This window comes from Pongo abelii, chromosome 22 (assembly GCF_028885655.2).
Source record: "Pongo abelii isolate AG06213 chromosome 22, NHGRI_mPonAbe1-v2.0_pri, whole genome shotgun sequence".
In the NCBI taxonomy this organism is placed as follows: domain Eukaryota; kingdom Metazoa; phylum Chordata; class Mammalia; order Primates; family Hominidae; genus Pongo; species Pongo abelii.
The window spans coordinates 54,891,250-54,908,442 of record NC_072007.2 but is presented as its reverse complement, the minus strand read 5'-3'; the positions used below and the strand labels follow the sequence as shown (position 1 = coordinate 54,908,442).

Below are 17,193 nucleotides of genomic sequence, written 5' to 3'. Positions count from 1 at the left end.
CTGAGGCAGGAGAATGACGTGAACCTGGGAGGTGGAGCCTGCAGTGAGCCGTGATCGCGCCACTGCACTCCGGCCTGGACGACAGAGTGAGACTCCATCTCAAAAAAAAAAAAAAAAAAAGCAAATGGTGACATGGAGCAGCAACAGAAGAGTGGCTCGGGGACTTGGGCGCAGCTGCAGAGCACAGGCGATCCGGCCGACAGCAGTTCCCGTGGAAACACCTGGGGCTCCACACCAGTCACGTGTCATCAGGATCTCACTGGTGCCCTGACATGAACGTGCGCCCTGCTGGCCCCAGGCTCACACATGCAGAGCCCCAGCACACTGGAGCATGTTCGAGGAGCTTTGCCAGAACCAGGAAGGGATTTGAAACGTTATCACACAAGGAACAATTGCAGGACTTGAGGCTTTATCCTGAAAGAAGGAGTAGGCAGTCACTTCCAAGCATCTAACGGATGAGCTGGCGGGGGGCGGGGGGCGGGCCTCCAGGGGGTCTCGAGAGCAGAGTCGCGCACCTTGGATGGAAAGGCACCGCAAGTGACTTTTTCGTCAACTAGGCAAGGTCTCCTAACAGCTGTTGTGCCCCGGAGAGGCTGCTGTCCTGGAGGCCCTGCATTCTAAATCACAAAGTGAGGTGACAAGAGAAAGGATCCCTGCAGTGGGTTGGGGAGTGCATTTTGGAGATTATCATCCTAGATCTACCAACACCGTCATCCTAAAGCTCCTGTGATAACACCAAGTCCAATTTACAGTGTCTTCTTCATGACACTGCACCAAGGTGCTCAAGATGCCCCAGTGCCCCAGAGCGTACCTGGCCAGCTGTGTGTCACCCATGCCATCCTCTCCAGCTAAGGGTCCCTGGATGTTTGACAAAAATCCTGAAAACTGCAGGAGTCAGGCTAAAGAAAATAAAGATAGGCTGAAAGAAACTGAGCTAGCTCTAGAAACAGAAAGGAATTTTTTTAAATTATAATTATCTCCAGAAGTATTCAAGATGATAATGCACTTATGAAATAAAGAATGCTACTAATGAGACAGAGAGCTTGGACATTAAAAATGCAATTGCTGGCATTAAAAGAAGACATTCATTAACATGACTGAAATATAAAGTTAAGAGTATCTTCTAGAATGTAGAATGAAAAGAGACAGAATCAACCCAGGAGAGTCTGTATCTGGCTAACCAAAGTTCCAGAAAAAAAGAAGAGGGTGAGGACAGTGACGGAATTGTCAGAGAAAGCCTTGAAGAAAACCCCCCAGATCTCATCAGACTGAAAGGGCGCTGAGCCCAAGGAGGGCGACAGCAAAGGAAAGTTACCTTCAAAGCACACAGGAGCCACGGCAGCCTGGGATTTTCCATCGGCAGCCCTGGATATCAGGAGGTAGGAGGGCTCAGTGTTCTAAAGGCGAGTGATGTACGCAGCGTCCCCGCAGGACAAGGACACTGGCTGCTGCCGTGCACGGCTCCCACATGTCAGTGGCTTCCTGCCATATTGGGTTAGTTCTCATATCAAGTCAGACAAGGAGCACACACAGGGGGAAGCAGCAGGAAGGGGCTGACCTGACCTGTGCTCACAGCCCATTGGCCAGTGCCAGTCACATGTCCCAGCCTAGCTGGACCTGTACTCACGTGTCCTCACAGCTCATTGGCTAATGCTTGTCATATGACCCAGCCTAGCGGGACCTGTGCTCACATGTCCTCACAGCTCATTGGCTAGTGCCAGTCACATGACCCAGCTTGGCCCTGTGCTCACGTGTGCTCACGTGTGCTCACAGCTCATTGGCTAGTGCCAGTCACATGACCCAGCTTGGCCCTGTGCTCACGTGTGCTCACGTGTGCTCACAGCTCATTGGCTAGTGCCAGTCATATGACCCAGTCTGGCTGTCAGTCTGAGATATGTGGGAGCCCTGGACTAGGCGGTGTTCCCGGGGTGCACTGGCAAGCCCGGGTACTCAACCAGATGCAGGCGATCAGAACTGGAAGTGGTGGCTCCACCCAAAGATGACCATAAGGAAAGTTCTGGAATGAGAACTGGTGTGTGTCCTAGAGAGAAGCCAGCCCAGATGGTCTGGGGTCAGGGAGGGCATAAGAGGGGGTTTGGGGGCTGTGGAGTCCAAGGAGCACAAAGTGTGTCCAGGGATGGCGTGCTGAAGGAGTGACAGAAGCACAGACTGCAGGAGACGAGGAAGGCAGAGACACAGGGGCCAGGCCAGGACGGCCTTCCTGTGCAGCAGCCGCCGAGGTGGGACGGGACCGAGAGCCCCAGGGAGCAGGAGCGAGGGGCTCCTGGGATGGGAAGATGGGAGAGCTGGGAGCGTTCTTGCATGCAGAGCTGGTGTGTTTTCTTCCTCTGGGAAGGAAGGAAGGAAGGAAGGAGGGGAGGGCCAGACCCAGGAGGGGACAACTAGAAACTTGTTGAAAAGCAGCGTACATAGATCACAGGTCCAAGTACGAAGTAGGTGAACCAGTCCTGTGATTTTAAGCATGAAAGGAGAATGTTTGCTTGGCATGAGGGATTGCCCCAGGGATGGCACATTTGGTCGTCCCAACATAGAAATCGCCTAGGTGGGTGGTGCCATAGCCCGGCCCCTGGCTCTGGGTGCTGACATTACCATAAAATCAGGACCACACGAAGCTGATCATGATGTGTCACTCAGAGAATCGCCCCGTGGCCAAACCAACCCTGGGCACGGGTGTTGGTGTTTATTAGTGGAGGTACAACCCAGGCTGCTTGGGGGAGTGGGGAGAGGAGAAGGAGAGCAGAGGCCCTGCATATCCATCCCACACCCTACATCGTGGGTGAAGAGGTGAGGCCAGAAGCCACCCACCAGGAATCAGAGGAGCTCCCAGCAGCACCCACTGAGGAGGACAGTTGCCACAGACCCTAAGCAGGAGCAGCTCTGCCTTCGGGTGCCCAGATCAGGTGCAGGCAGGCAGCCTGGCGCTCCCAGATAAACAAGACCTGGCAGCCCTGGCCCCTGCCCTGTGTGTGGAGCATGGCTCCCTTCACTCCTGACAGCCTCATTCTGGAAGCCCTGGAATTCCTGCTGATGGCAGCCTTCCTTGTCTTCCTGTTTTGGAAAGCCTTTTGGAGATTCCTGGAAGGTGGTCTGTGTCTGCACATCCTCAGCTGGTTGGCAATTCCACCTCAGACCCATCTCACAGGTGTGGAAACTGAGGCTCAGGAGCATGGACCTGGCCACAAACACACGGCGGTAAGCAGCCGAGCCAGGGCATCCACAGGTGTCCCTGTGTCCACATGAATTGCCTCCTCTATGCCTGCCCCATGGGGATGGAGCCTGCAGCCTGGTTTGGGCCGTGACGGGAGTGCCTGGGACGCCTCACACCATGGTGGGGTCTCAGCCCTTCACTCATGGGGCCCATCCCTTTGATGGACTACCTGCTCTTCATGAAATGACATCGGGACTGGATTCTGAGCTTTGTTGATCTTCGTGTGTTCTGGAAGGCAGTCGGGAGGTGTTCGTGGAACGTGGTTACTGAAAAACACGGGGCTTCTGTCACGGGTGATGTGGTAGAGGTGGCAGCCCAGCCCAGAAGGTGGCCACTCTACATTTTCAGGCTGCATGTGAAGTCCAGCTTTGATCTACACCAAGGACTGGAGCAGTGGTCCTGGACTCACACGGGCATCCTCAGAAGGGGGCCAGCAGCAAAGGGGCAGAAATGGAACCACCTGAGCCAAGGGGAGGGTCTGGGCTAGCGACCCACGGAGAAGTCCCAAGGGGTGGGTGACATCTGCCTGAAAGAAACATCAGAGAAGAGCAGGGGCTGGAGCAGGACCGCAGCAGACAGAAGGAAGCACAGCTGCAGCTCCCGAAGCAGAACCAGAACTCCAGGAATGGGGACCTGGCTGCTAGGGGCACCGTCATGGCCCAGGCCCTGCACGCGCCTTATGAGGGCCCTGGGCAGGCGCTGGGACCACGCACAAATGGACAGACTTCCTCTCCACCCGGCCTGAGCCTCATTTTTCACAACTCAGTAATTCCTCAAAACTCACAAAGCCCACTTTCATGTTTTGCCAACATTTTTCACATTGTGTTGAAATCCTTTTAGGTCCTAGAGATGTCTTCATTTGTTTACTGTTTGAGTTTTGCAATGTCTTTCATGAACGTGAGAGCTTTGAAGCGGGTGAAGCCGAAATGCTTTGAAAGTGCGTGTGTGCCGTAGAGAGGCGCCCTTTCTGGAGGGGTCTGCGGGGGTGTGGGGTGCAGGTGGGGTTTGAAGAGCTGTGCACACAGACCTCACTTTCTCCCGGAAACACAGGGTGGGCGTTCCCAGGGCACTGCAGGTTAAGTGCAGTGCTCCAAGGGAATGGTCGGTGGGCATGGCAGGACTTTGCAGCCCCAGGGCAGATATGAGTGAGGAGCTGGCTGCCCACCCTGGGGAAGGCAGTTTGATGTCCCATTCTTCCGCCTGCCCTCAAAGTCTTTCTGCCCATCCCACCAGGAATTCTAGAACCTTCTTCCAGGTGGGAGAGACCAGGCCTCCAATGACTGGGCCTCCCCAGCTTGGACCAAAGGAGGAGTGAGCTCTGTCCCTAGAAGTCTAGGCACAGGGTCCTGCTCCCTGAGCTGATGGAGTAGGCCCTGCAGTCGCGGTCACCAAATGTGGACCCCAAAATAGGTTTGGCTTCTAAGTGAGTTTGCTGCAGACCTCAGAAGGTGTTGCAGCTTCCAAAGCTTGGTGGTTCTGTGATTGTAGCTGTCGGCATGTGGGGTCCTCACAAGGACAGCAGCAGCCATCGTCTTAGCAAGGACCCCTCGTCACAGCTGGGCCCCCAACTTGGTGCCACACACTTCCCAAGGGTCCCGCCCATGGCTCAACACACATGTACATGCACACTCATGCACACGTGTGTGTACTTGCTTCCATGGTGATGGAAGGGCAAGAGGTGCTGTGGGGCAAGGACGCAGTGGGGGCCACTCGGGACAGGTGCCCGGCAGGCAGCCATGTGGTGGTTAGAAAAACAGGCAGGAGCCCCTAAGCACCCTCATGAGGCCTGGCTGTGTCTCTCTGAGTCTCCATCTGCACATCTGTCAAGGGGGTTGCATGTGGGGGCCCCTCTCCATGGTCAGCACTGCCCAGGACAGCCTGAAGGGGCTGGGCAGAGCCTGGGCGGGAGGGCTCCAGGAAGGTGGCAGCTATGCCCCATGACTTCCGTCTTCTCTGTGACACAGGAGCTGGCAGTGACCTAGGCAGCTTGGGGAAGGTGCCAGGCTTGTGGGTTCTGCAGGGCCGGGAAGAGCACAGGGGGGCACCCAAGAGTTGGCTGGGGAGTGTGCTGAGCCCAGTTCTGTCAGGGGAGTGACCTGTCATCCAGTAGCGCTGCCCCCATGGCCGCCCAGGATGCTTGTCCAGCCTTAGCTGGCTATCCTCGGAGAGGATGCCAGTGCCCCACCAACCAGGGCTTGTTGGGGAACTGCCTTCTCCTGGTGGCTAGGGAGGGAGCCCCAGGGGTGCATCCTGCCTCCCTCCCCTCCCCTGGCACTCCCAGACCACAGAGGCATCCTCTTTCTTTGCCCCATCAAAGCTGGAACCCAAGGGCCTCTTTGCCCAGCAACTAATCCACTGATTACCGGGTGCCCACCCGCCCTCGAGGGAGCTGTTGGGGGCTCCAGGTGCTCCTGGCTGCCAAGTCCCGGAAGCACCATCATCCCAGCAAGATGCTCCTGAGCTGCCAGGCACCGTGCCAGGGCAGCAGGGCCAGGCTCTGGGGAATTCCATTGGAGGGTGGGTGGGAGGGGCCTGCCCAGCCCAGCAGGTGCCTGGCCGCTTGGCTCCCGTGCCAGCCAGGGTTTGGCACGGCCTTTGATGTGAAGATTCTTTTTCTCTCCTCTATGAGTCCCTAATGCGCTTAGAATCTGGGAGTGGCCTGACAGCGGGTCCCACGCTGCACACCCTCTGCCTGGGTTGGCACAGCCCCTGGGGGGCACCTCCTCACTTCTGAATGGGAGAAGGCCCCAGCTTCAGCAGAGGGACAGGTTCACTCCAACCTGCAAAGGGCTTCTGACAGCCTGGCGTAGGGAGGAGGGGCTGTCGACAGCCAATGACAATGACCGCCCTGCTGTGGACTCGGCCAGCTAAATGCTGGGACCACCAGGAGCCGGTGACACCAATGGGGGGGTCTCTGCCAGCCTCCAGCCAGTTTCAGATAAACTAATTTTTCTTTTTGTCAAAGTATGTCTCAAGTATTACATGGGATACACACAGACTAAAGAATCATTCGTTGTCTGAAATTTAGATTGAACAGGGACCCTGGATTTGCTACATCAGGTGCACAGACCCTGGCTGGGTGCAGGGAACAGAAGGGTGACTTGAGCAGCCTCCGAACCGCCCCCGGACCCCCCAGGCCTGTCTGGCCCTGCACTCCAGCAAGGGCTCTGCTTTGTAGCAGCAGCCAGGCAGGTGGCCACACAGCGCCAACTCCCGCCACTGCCATGTCGTGGACAGACCTCCATGCCCACCCCCACAGCTGACAGGTGCTCTTCTTGGAACAAATACACGCCCCACCTTGGGCTCCAACCAAGATGCAACTCAAGGTTTGCTCCCTGCCACCCCATGAAATGTGGGCACAGTCCCTGCCCTGGAGGCAGGCTGCAGTGCTGCAGGTCCCACCAGACCAGACTGCCCGTCTCGGGCATTCCCAACCCAGGGTCTCCACCAGCCTCGGGGCTGTGGCCAGAGCACCGCCACCTCCATCCTACGCTCCTGCCACCTGCCCCTCCCCAGGGCTCACACAGCAGCCCGTGTGCCACCTGTGCCTAGGGAAGTACCAAGTTCTCTGAGGGGTCTCCCAAAGCCCCTGTCTCCATCCCTAGGGATGTACCGAGTTCTCTGAGGGGTCTCCAGAAGCCCCTGTCTCCAAGGACCCCACCCTTCTTTCCCCTCTTGGGAGTGGGACCCACCCCACCCCACCCCACCCCCACAACACTTGGCTCACCTCTCTCCTGACACCTTCCTAGCTCCTGTGGGTCTCAGAGTCGTCCACATACATCTGACCTCCTCGTTCTGCTCAAAAGCCTCCTCTGGCTCCAAGTGACCTTTGGCTGGAGGCCCAGCTGCTTTCCACAGCACCCAGGCCCTGTAGGCCTGCCCCAGCCCCTGCTCCGCACTGTGTGCACCCAGCCCTCCTGGCTCCCTCAGTCGTCTGTGTCTGTCCTGCAGTTCCTTCTGCCTGGATACCCTTCCCTGCTTCCTGCTGCCAACTCCCCTGTCCTTCCTCCATGCCTTTAGGCCCTCTTCCTCTGTGCTCCCAAGGCCCCAGGCAGCCCCTCCGTGGTCCCCTATCTGCAGCAGCCCCTGTTCCAGGGCTCCTTTGGGCAGGGAGGGCACCTCACTCATCACTGAGATGTGATGCCTGGCTCAGCCCCAATTTGCAGTAAGCTCTTTCTACACAGTGCTCAGAGTGCCAGCTCGGGGTCTCCCATCACCCTGGGCTGCTACAGGGCGGGCACTCTGGGGCTTTCCCTGAGAGGGAATTTCAGGCTCTTCTGGCCCCAGCAGTCCATCAGGATCTGCCTCAACACAGGTGAGCATCAGCAAGTAGCTAAGAAGTAGGGGGCTCCACTGGAAGGACGCCCAGGGCTGGAGGCATGTCTCTTCAGTCTTCCCCAGCAATGTGGGGAGAGCTGTGCTATGCGGGTGCATGTGTGCGTGTAGATGTGGTCATGCAGGCGGGTGCATGTGTGCCTGCAGGGATGTGCCTGTGTACAGGCATGTGTGCAAGTATACACATATGCACATGTGCACACGTGTGTACACATGTACACACATGCAAGTCATGGTTGCATGCATATATACATGTGTGTAGGTGTATATGTGTATGTATACATGAGCAGATCTGTGTATCCACATGTGTGTGGGCATGCATATCTGTGCATGTAAAAAATGTAAGCATATATGCCTGTGTGTGTGTGTTTGTGTGCACGCACAGTGCACATCCATGTTTGTGTGTGTATGCATGCATGCAGGTGTGCAGGTATGGGCCTTGCGTGCAGGTGTGTGCGTGTGTGTGCGTGCATGTGCGTGTGTGCGTTTGTGTGTGTGCGTGTGCACAGTGCACATCCATGTTTGTGTATACATGCATGCATGTGTGCAGGTATGTGCATGTGTGTGTGTGTGTCTGCCTGTGCGTGGGTGCACGCACCGTGCACATCCATGTTTGTGTGTATGTATGCATGCAGGTGTGCAGGTATAGGCCTGTGCGTGCAAGGGGGGTGTGTGTGTGTGCATGTGCATGTGTGTGTGCAGGTGTGTGCAGGCCTGTGTACAAATGTGTACACACATGAGGGTTGCCCACTCAGTTGGTTTCCTCAGCACAGGCGTGGGAGGAGCCCAGGGTTTAACAGTCTGATGATTCCTGTTTCTCTTCTGCTAAGTCGGAGAACTGGCCTGTGTGTAACACTCCCACCCGCCCACCTGTGAGGCAGCCAAAGGCCAGATGATGCTGAAGGTCCCACCGGCCCGGAGTGTCTCAGAGTCCCCTTGAAGGACGTGGGGTGGCTCTGGACAGCTGTTCTCCAGCAGATAGGAATAGTCACATCTCGTGGAGCCGCAGGAGGGGAGGGCGCGCTGACCCGGGAAAGCCTCAGCCAGCCCCTGGCCCCGCCCCCGCCGAGGGTTCGGAGCCGCCAGGTGTCCTGGTCCCCTATCCTTGCCTAGTGAGTCTTGGTTTCTTAGGATAAGCTCACCCATGTGCGCTCCTCTGACCGGCTGCGGATCTGCTTTGGGACCTTCCCTGGTGCCCACGGAGCTGTGTCCTCACCGGTGGCGCCCTCCCCTGCGGGCAACGGCGCCCCCTGCTGGGCGTGGAGAACGCACGTTGACGTTGGGCCCAGAGTTTTCTCTCCTGCAGCACCTGGGCCGGCCGGGCAGGCGCCGGACAGTCAGGGGGACCAGAAGACGCCTGGGCAGCCCCGTCCTGAACATACAAGCATGGGAGGGTGCCTAACCTACTGCAGAGGGCAGGTCGCATCAGATACGGGGGCGTCTGAGCCGGGCCCTTGCCGGTCGATTTGGGCAAATAGAAAACGTCCCAGTGGTTGCTGTCACGGGAGGCTCTCAGAGCTGCCTCGCACCTGGCCCGGTGGTGCACAATGTCCCTCAGGCAGAAGGCCCTCCGGACGGGGGTGAGTCAGGAAGAGACGCAGCCCCGCAGCATGACCGGCTCTGTCCTCAGCTAGGACAGCCTGGGACCGTGCGCAGGGATCCCCGGCCTGTGGGGACACTGTCCCCAGGGAAGCAGCCTTCCCCTTCCCCGTGCAGCCCCACCACCCTTATCCCCAAAGGTGCTGGCATAAGCTTCCGCCTTGTGGGCCTCACATGCAGACAGGCTCCTGCAGCTCAAGGTTGGTGGCAGAGGTGCCACAGTTGGGCTTCCGTGTGCAGCCCCAGACCTGTTGCCTCTTGAGGGTGATAAGTGATTTATAGAGGAATGGCAAGCACAGGAACCCAGAGATGGCTTCTGTCTACAGAGCCAGAGGAAAGCCTCAGCTAAACTGCAAGGCCAGGGAAAGCGTGTAAGAGAAAACTCGAGAGATACCTGATGTTGCTTCAGTGTCTGAGGCTAGGACTAGAGAGATCAGGGTGGGCTTCCTGGAAGAGGTGAGACAGCAGGTGGTGCTCCTAGGACGCACAGCACTGGGGCCTGGAGTAGGAGGAGGCATGGATTGCCGACAAGCAAGTCACACAGATGGTCGCTGGGGGCGGGGGTGGGCACAGCTGGCACTAACATTCAGGAAGAGAGTGGTAGCCAAGGAGGCTGCCAGCAGGAGTGCCACATTTGGCACCTGCAGCGCAGCAGGCCCTGGGCTGTGCCAATATCCCACATCCTGCTAAGTGGCAGCCCTGGGGACAGCCAGGGAGAGTGCTGCTCACTCACACCTCTGTACCCGCTTTCCCACACCTCTGCACCTGCTCACCCACACCTCTGCGCCCGCTCTCCCACACCTCTGCGCCCACTCCCCCACACCTCTGCGCCCGCTCCCCCGCACCTCTGCACCCGCTCCCCCACACGTCTGCGCCCGCTCCCCCACACCTCTGCACCCGCTCCCCCACACCTCTGCGCCCGCTCCCCCACACCTCTGCGCCCGCTCTCCCACACCTCTGCGCCCGCTCTCCGACACCTCTGCACCTGCTCTCCTTTGGTCCTAGACGTTCGGTGCTGCAGACTGGGAGGTCTTCCAGATCGGGGAGAGGATCTTCCTCGCTGTGGCGAACAGTCACAGCTACGATGTGGAGATGCAAGTCCAGAATGATTCCTACGTCATCAACTCCGTCATCTACGAGCTGAACGTGACCGCGCAGGCCTTTGTCAAGTTCCAGGACATTCCCACCTGCAGGTGTGCACCACCACAGGCTGGCGGGAGGGTGGGCTGATCTCTGGGAGGCCCACCATGTCGGAATCCCCGTTAGGCTCATCCTCACCACCCTTCCCGTGGAAAGACTCGCCTGGGCACCTTCCTGGCCTGGGGAAGTCAGTGCCGCCCTGAGCCACAGGTTTGGTTCCCAGAGCCGGGCGCTGTGTGCAGAGTTCTGCCCCTTCACACCCGTCGCCTCATTTCATCCGGGCAGTGGAGGCAGGTGGGGGCTTCATGCCCGTCATGCGGAGGGATAGGCCCCACAGGGACAGGTGCGAGGTGCAGGCTTCGAGTGCCCGCTGCCTGCCAGTGCCAGCTGCCACCAGACATGATTACTTCCTTCCCCAATGTTGCATCCTCCCCGACAACAAACACCAGCACACAGAGACTGGCATGTTGAGACAGACGTGAGATCCAGGGAACATGAAGGGTGGGTCTGTATGTACGAGAAAGTGGTGGTTCCAGACCGACACGCTCTGTGCGGCCACAGGAGGTTGTGTGGGCACATTTTGGACAGCGAGCACTGAGAATCCATAACCATCCTGACCAGTGTGGGGCTTCCTTTAGGGTGGAATTCCGAAGTCTGTGACTAAACCTGCAATCGAATCCATATTACTCAGATCCCAGAGCCAGGGGCCGTGGGTCAAGCTTGGAGCTGGAATCTGGCCCATTCCCATCCTGGGATGGAGCAGGCGGCTTTCCCAGGTTTCCTCGGGTTTCATGCACTCCTATTTCATTCAGTAACAATTCACTTGCCCTCCTGGGCACTGGGCTCTAATCTCAGCTTGAGAGACACAACAACACATACCTTTAGACCCTTCAAGGAGAAAAGTCTCCAAGATGAACTGCTCTGTGGAAAGGGCTGGGTGAGGTGCAGTGAAATCTCAAGACCCCAGTCCGGAGGAGCGAGCCCGGCCGCTGTGTGCCGCTTAGCTGTGTGTGCCCGCGGAAGTGCAGAGAAGACTCTGGAAGGGAGTGCCCTCTCCGTCAGCAGTCACCCCAGGACCGGGCGGGCTACAGGGGTGTGCAGGCAGGCCAGGAAGGACTCTCCCTGTTTGCTCTGTTACTTCTGAACTGCTGGCCTTACAAAGGACGACAATGTTAACTTACTAATATCTTACTTATATGATTTTTAAAAATTAGAACACTCAGAATAAAGAAAAAGAGCCAGCTGCGGTGCCTGCTGGGGGCACTGGGGATTCTGGGGTGACCTGCCTGTGGGCTCCGTGGCCCCTGCGTGGCCTGGCAGCCGTGGCAGGAGAAACAGGCACGGGGCAGCGGTGGCAGTTGCGTGTCCCCAGCACGAATCCACACCATCCAATGTCAATGCCGAGAATGAAACAAAGATTAGGCTTTTTAGAACAACGTTTAGAATAAGACAGGTTGGAGAATGAACTGTGATTAAAAATTAGTCATGGAGATGATGCCAGTCTAGAAACAGATGAGGCAGACGCCTCAGTATTTGAAAGCTGCGGGAACGGACAGGACACAGCTACACACTCACGACTTATGGTCATGTCACCACTGGACAGTGGTGTGGACAGTTTATGAACTAAATTATGAAACACAGAAAGTACTTACTGATTAATTAAGGTAATGTTTAATAATTACCATCAAAACAGCACACAAAAGTCAATCTCCTAGCCCTTCTACCCAGCATGGGGAATTCCCTACACTTCCCGGAGACGTGATGTGGCCTCACCAAGTCCAAAACCCTATTCAAGGGCGCTGAGGGGTTTCGTGGCTTCTGTGCGTAACCTTAGCTCTGGCTGCCTTCAAATGGTCTGCTGTATTTGCTTTTTAGATTCAGTAGTTCTGTTAAATCCACAGATACGTGCAGCCATGGCTGCAGTCAACTCTGGAACATTCTTATCCCCTCAGAAGGAGCGCCCACACCCTTTGCCAGCCCCTCCCTCCCCACCGGGCACCCCCAGGCCCACTTCCTTGTCTCTGTGATTTCCCATTCTGGACACTGCACAGAAGTGGACTCGCAGAGCCGTGGCCTCTGTGCCTGGCTTTTTCTCCCAGCACCGTGTCCTCCGGGTTGGTGGCATGGCCGCGCGGGTCAGAGCATCCCCCTTCTCATGGCTGAGTCACACTTCATCCGTCCATTTGTCCGATGATGGGCATTTGCCAGAGGGCGTGATTCTGAAGAATAACATCTGTCCTACAGCGAGTGTGACCCAGGGCTGCTTTGGAGGCAGAATTGGGCACTAGATGCCTTATTTTGTGGTGAAACCGAAGCCGGCTTCTGATGTGAGCCTCGGTGCAGCCGGACAGGATCTTCCACCACTGGTACATCCGACATGGCCGCTTGTCTTCCTCAGGTCTGGGTTTTAGAGCTCAGATCCGATTGAGAAGTAACCCCACGGATTCACGCTGACCCGGAGCCCACGGCCATGCCTCCAGACCAGAGCATGTGATCACAGGCATCCTCATCGTCCTCCCAGCGAGCTGGCACAGGCTCCATGGGAACCAAATCATAACCTGCCATTAATGGAGGTGGCTCCAGATGTCACCCTGACTGACCGAAGGAGTGAGGAACCCAAGGCCCCATGGGATCTGCCCGCCCTGCCTGTTGCTGGACACCTCCATGATCCCTCCCTCTCCCAGGGTCCTGTCTGAGCCCCTGCTGCAGGCCGGCCCCTCAACTGCCTGCAGGGAAGCACCGGGATGAGGCCCCTCTGCTGCCTGAACTGGCCACAGCCCTGAGGCTGCTGAACACAGAGGCACCAGCCTGGCCTGCATGTCAGCAGGACGCCTGCGTGTGCATGGCTTCGACCTCCATTTCCTCATCTTGAGATGTGGGGCTGATGGTGACGGCTTAGCAGGTGGGCTCCTGGGGAGGAAAGGTTCCGGGGGAGCCGCTCGTCAGACCCCTCAAACCGAGCCATCCCCAAGCACAGATGCATCCTTGGCAAATTCAGGCGAGACTCCTAAGACAGGACAGCAAATTTGTTTGCAACAAACAGCTTCTGCTTGTAGGAGAACGTCTGTGAACCAGCAGGTCCTGCAGGTCCTGTAGGCCCCTCCTGGAGTGACCTCACGGCTGCTGACCTCACAGCTGAGGACACGATGCTGCGAGAAGAAACCAGGCACAGAGGCCACAGCACTGTGACTCCATTTCTGCACAGTGTCCAGAGCGGGAAACCAAGCTCCTGCCTCCAGCAGGTGCCAGGAGCCCGAGACTTCTTCTCTGATTGTTTCAACCTCCTAAAAGTGGACTTTCGTACCCAGGTGTTCATAGCAGCATTATTCACAGTAGCCACATGGAGGAAATTCCCCAAGCGTCCGTCAGCGGATGGACAAACACAATGTGTCCATTCACACAGCGGAGCATTACTCGGCCTTAAAAAGGAAGGAGATTCTGACACACACTGCAACATGGATGAATCTTGAGTCACTGGAGTCTCAGCTAAGGCAGACACAAAAGGACAAATACCGTGTGATTCCATTTATATGAGGTCCCTAGAGTGGTCAAATTCATAGAGACAGAAAGTGGTGTGGTGGGGGCCGGGGCTGGGGAGGGGGTTGGGGGTGATGTTTACTGGGTGCAGAGCTTCGGTTTTGCAGGATGAAGGCGTTCTGGAGGCGGATGGTGGTGGCGGCCACACAGCAGTATGAATGTGCTTAATGCCCCTGATCTGTGCACTTAAAGACGGTTGAGGTGGGAAATGTTATGTTATATGCATTTTACCACAATTTAAAATTTGAGGCCAGGCACGGTGGCTCATGCCTGTAATCCCAGCACTTTGGGAGGCTGAGGTGGGCAGATCACTTGAGGTCAGGAGTTCAAGACCAGCCTGGCCAACATGGTGAAACCCTGTCTCTACTAAAAATACAAAAATTATCCAGGTGTGGTGCCGCACACTTGTAATCCCAGCTACTCGGGAGGCTGAGGCAGGAGAATCGCTTGAATCCGGGAGGCAGAGGTTGCCATGAGCTGAGATCTCGCCACTGCACTCCAGCCTGGGTGACAGAATGAGACTCCATCTCAAAAATAAAATAAAATAAAATAAAATTTGAAATGTTTTTTAAGCAAACAACTAATTTACATTTTCCTGGAATAGACCAACACATGTGACTGTGAGAAAATCACTCCCCACTTTGGCCCCGGCTCCTCCTCTGTGAATTTTAGAGGTAGCTTCAGGCCAATCCCCCAGTTCCCTGGCGATGTCTGTTGTGTCCTAATATCCGCCCACTTGTTCCCGCAGTGCTCTGGACTGGGAGTTTTTCTCGGTGGGAGAAGATTATTTCCTGGTGGTCGCTAACTCCTTCGATGGGCGCACCTTCTCGGTGAACAGTATTATTTACAGGTAATGAGCTGCCAAGGCCGGCTTCCTCCCAGCGCCTTGCTTCCCCCCGGGGGCTCACCGAGGCCAGCCTCCTCCCAGCACCTTGCTTCCCCCTGTGGGCTCACCGAAGCCGGCCTCCTCCCAGCACCTTGCTTCCCCCTGTGGGCTCACCGAGGCCGGCCTCCTCCCAGCGCCTTGCTTCCCCCCGGGGGCTCACCGAAGCCGGCCTCCTCCCAGCACCTTGCTTCCCCCTGGGGGCTCACCTTCTCTTGCAGGTGCCACTGGCTTACAGCGAGTCCCAAGTCAGGTGTCATTTCTGAGATTGGCTGGGCCCAGTGGAAGGCCCGGCACTGGCTGCGCCCGTGTGGGATCTGAGCTGGGGCCCCTGCCCCGGGTGTAGCCACGACCCACGAGTGCTGGCGCTTCTGCCTTTGGATTCTGTCGGGGATGCGGTGTGTGAACATCCTAACATGGGAGTTGTTGATATTTAATTTTTCTCTCATAGACACTGTGGTGTTCTCAACACATTTATTTCTAGGAGTTTTCCAAGTATTGTACGTTTAACGAATGGGGTTGGCTTTTTTTTTTTTTTAAACTTTTCGTTTGCAGCTGCTCATCATGACAGTCATTTTTTGTGTCTCGCCACCTAACCAAACTACCAGTTCTAAAAGCTTTTCTTAAAAAGATTCTCAGGGGATTTAGGAATATAATTACCTCTGAGAATAAAGAACATTTCCCCTTGATTTCTAGTGTTCTAATTGATTATTTAGCTTGCTTGCCTAGCTAAAGATTCCAGAATAATCTTGGATGGTGGCAGAAGCGGCAGCTGTCCCAGCTTGCTCTAATTTAACGAGCATATCTGAGCGTGGCCGTTCGATGGGCTGTGGGCCATCCAGGCCAGGGCTGGGGTCTCCTTTGGCATCTGTGAGTGCGTGATGCGGTCCACTACATTTACTGCTGATGTCATGATTTATAGTGAGAGATCTCCTCGTGTTATTAGACCCGGTGCCACTTGGTGATGATGCAGAATTATTTAATAAGCCACTGGCTTCCAATTGCCTATCTTTAAGCTTTTAGCATCTATAATAGGAAATTAGATTGCTCGGTGGTTTTCTTTTGGGGACTTAACTTTATCCAGTTTAAAATGAAGCCTAACAGTAAATACACACTGCCGGGTTTTCTAACTATGGACACTGCAGGGCTTTCTAACTGTGGACACTGCAGGGCTTTCTAACTGTGGACACTGCAGGGCTTTCTAACTGTGGACACTGCAGGGTTTTCTAACTGCACCTGTGGACACTGCAGGGTTTTCCAACTGTGCACACTGCAGGGCTTTCTAACAGTGGACGCTGCAGGGCTAACAGTGGACACTGCAGAGCTTTCTAACAGTGGATACTGCAGGGCTTTCTAACTGTGGACACTGCAGGGTTTTCTAACTGTGCACACTGCAGGGCTTTCTAACTGCACCTGTGGACACTGCAGGGCTAACTGTGGACACTGCAGGGCTTTCTAACTGTGGACACTGCAGGGTTTTCTAACTGTGGACACTGCAGGGCTTTGTAACTGCACCTGTGGACACTGCAGGGCTTTCTAACTGCACCTGTGGACACTGCAGGGCTAACTGTGGACACTGCAGGGCTTTCTGTGGACACTGCAGGGCTTTCTAACTGTGGACACTGCAGGGCTTTCTAACTGTGGACACTGCAGGGCTTTCTAACTGCACCTGTGGACACTGCAGGGCTTTCTAACAGTGGACACTGCAGGGCTGTCTCACTGCACCTGTGGACTGGGATAGTCTGAAGAATAGGATTTTTCTCTCATTTCTGACAGCTGGGTTAAATTCAGTTATAAAGCCATCTGGGCCTCGTAGCTTTTTAATAATATCTCCTTTTATTTATTTATTTTTTGGGGGGGACAGGGTCTCACTCTGTAGCCCAGGCTGAAGTGGAGTGGCATAACCTCAGCTCATTGCAGGCTGAAATTCCCAGGCTCAAGCAATCCTCCCACCTCAGCCTCCCTAGCAGCTGGGACCACAGGCATGGGCCACCATGCCTGGCTAATTTTATTTTTTCTTTTTTGAGATGGAGTCTCGCTCTGTCACCCAGGCTGGAGTGCAGTGACGCAGTCTCGGCTCACTGCAAGCTCCACCTCCTGGGTTCACGCCATTCTCCTGCCTCAGCCTCCTGAGTAGCTGGGACTACAGGCACCTGCCACCACACCAGGCTAATTTTTTGTATTTTTAGTAGAGGTGGGGTTTCACTGTGTTAGCCAGGATGGTCTCGATCTCCTGACCTTGTGATCTGCCCACCTCAGCCTCCCAAAGTGCTGGGATTACAGACATGAGCCACCGCGCCCAGCCCATGCCTGGCTAATTTTTGTATTTTTAATAGAGATGGGGTTTCACTATGTTGGCCAGGCTGTTCTTGAACTCCTGACCTCAAGTGATCTGCCTGCCTCAGCCTCCCAAAATGCTGAGATTACAGGCGTAAGCCACCCCACCTGGCCATAAGTACTATATTTGAAG

General features: G+C 55.9%; 1 protein-coding gene across 1 annotated transcript in view; it reads left to right on the top strand.

The window, feature by feature from the left end:
* The window catches only part of TSPEAR (thrombospondin type laminin G domain and EAR repeats), a 73,424-nt gene that overhangs the window by 49,382 nt on the left and 6,849 nt on the right, over window positions 1–17,193 (top strand). The window contains exons 9-10 of the mRNA XM_024239286.3: window positions 10,169–10,356; window positions 14,589–14,690. Coding sequence (XP_024095054.3) covers window positions 10,169–10,356; window positions 14,589–14,690 — 290 coding nt within the window. The remainder of the gene's footprint in view (window positions 1–10,168; window positions 10,357–14,588; window positions 14,691–17,193) is intronic.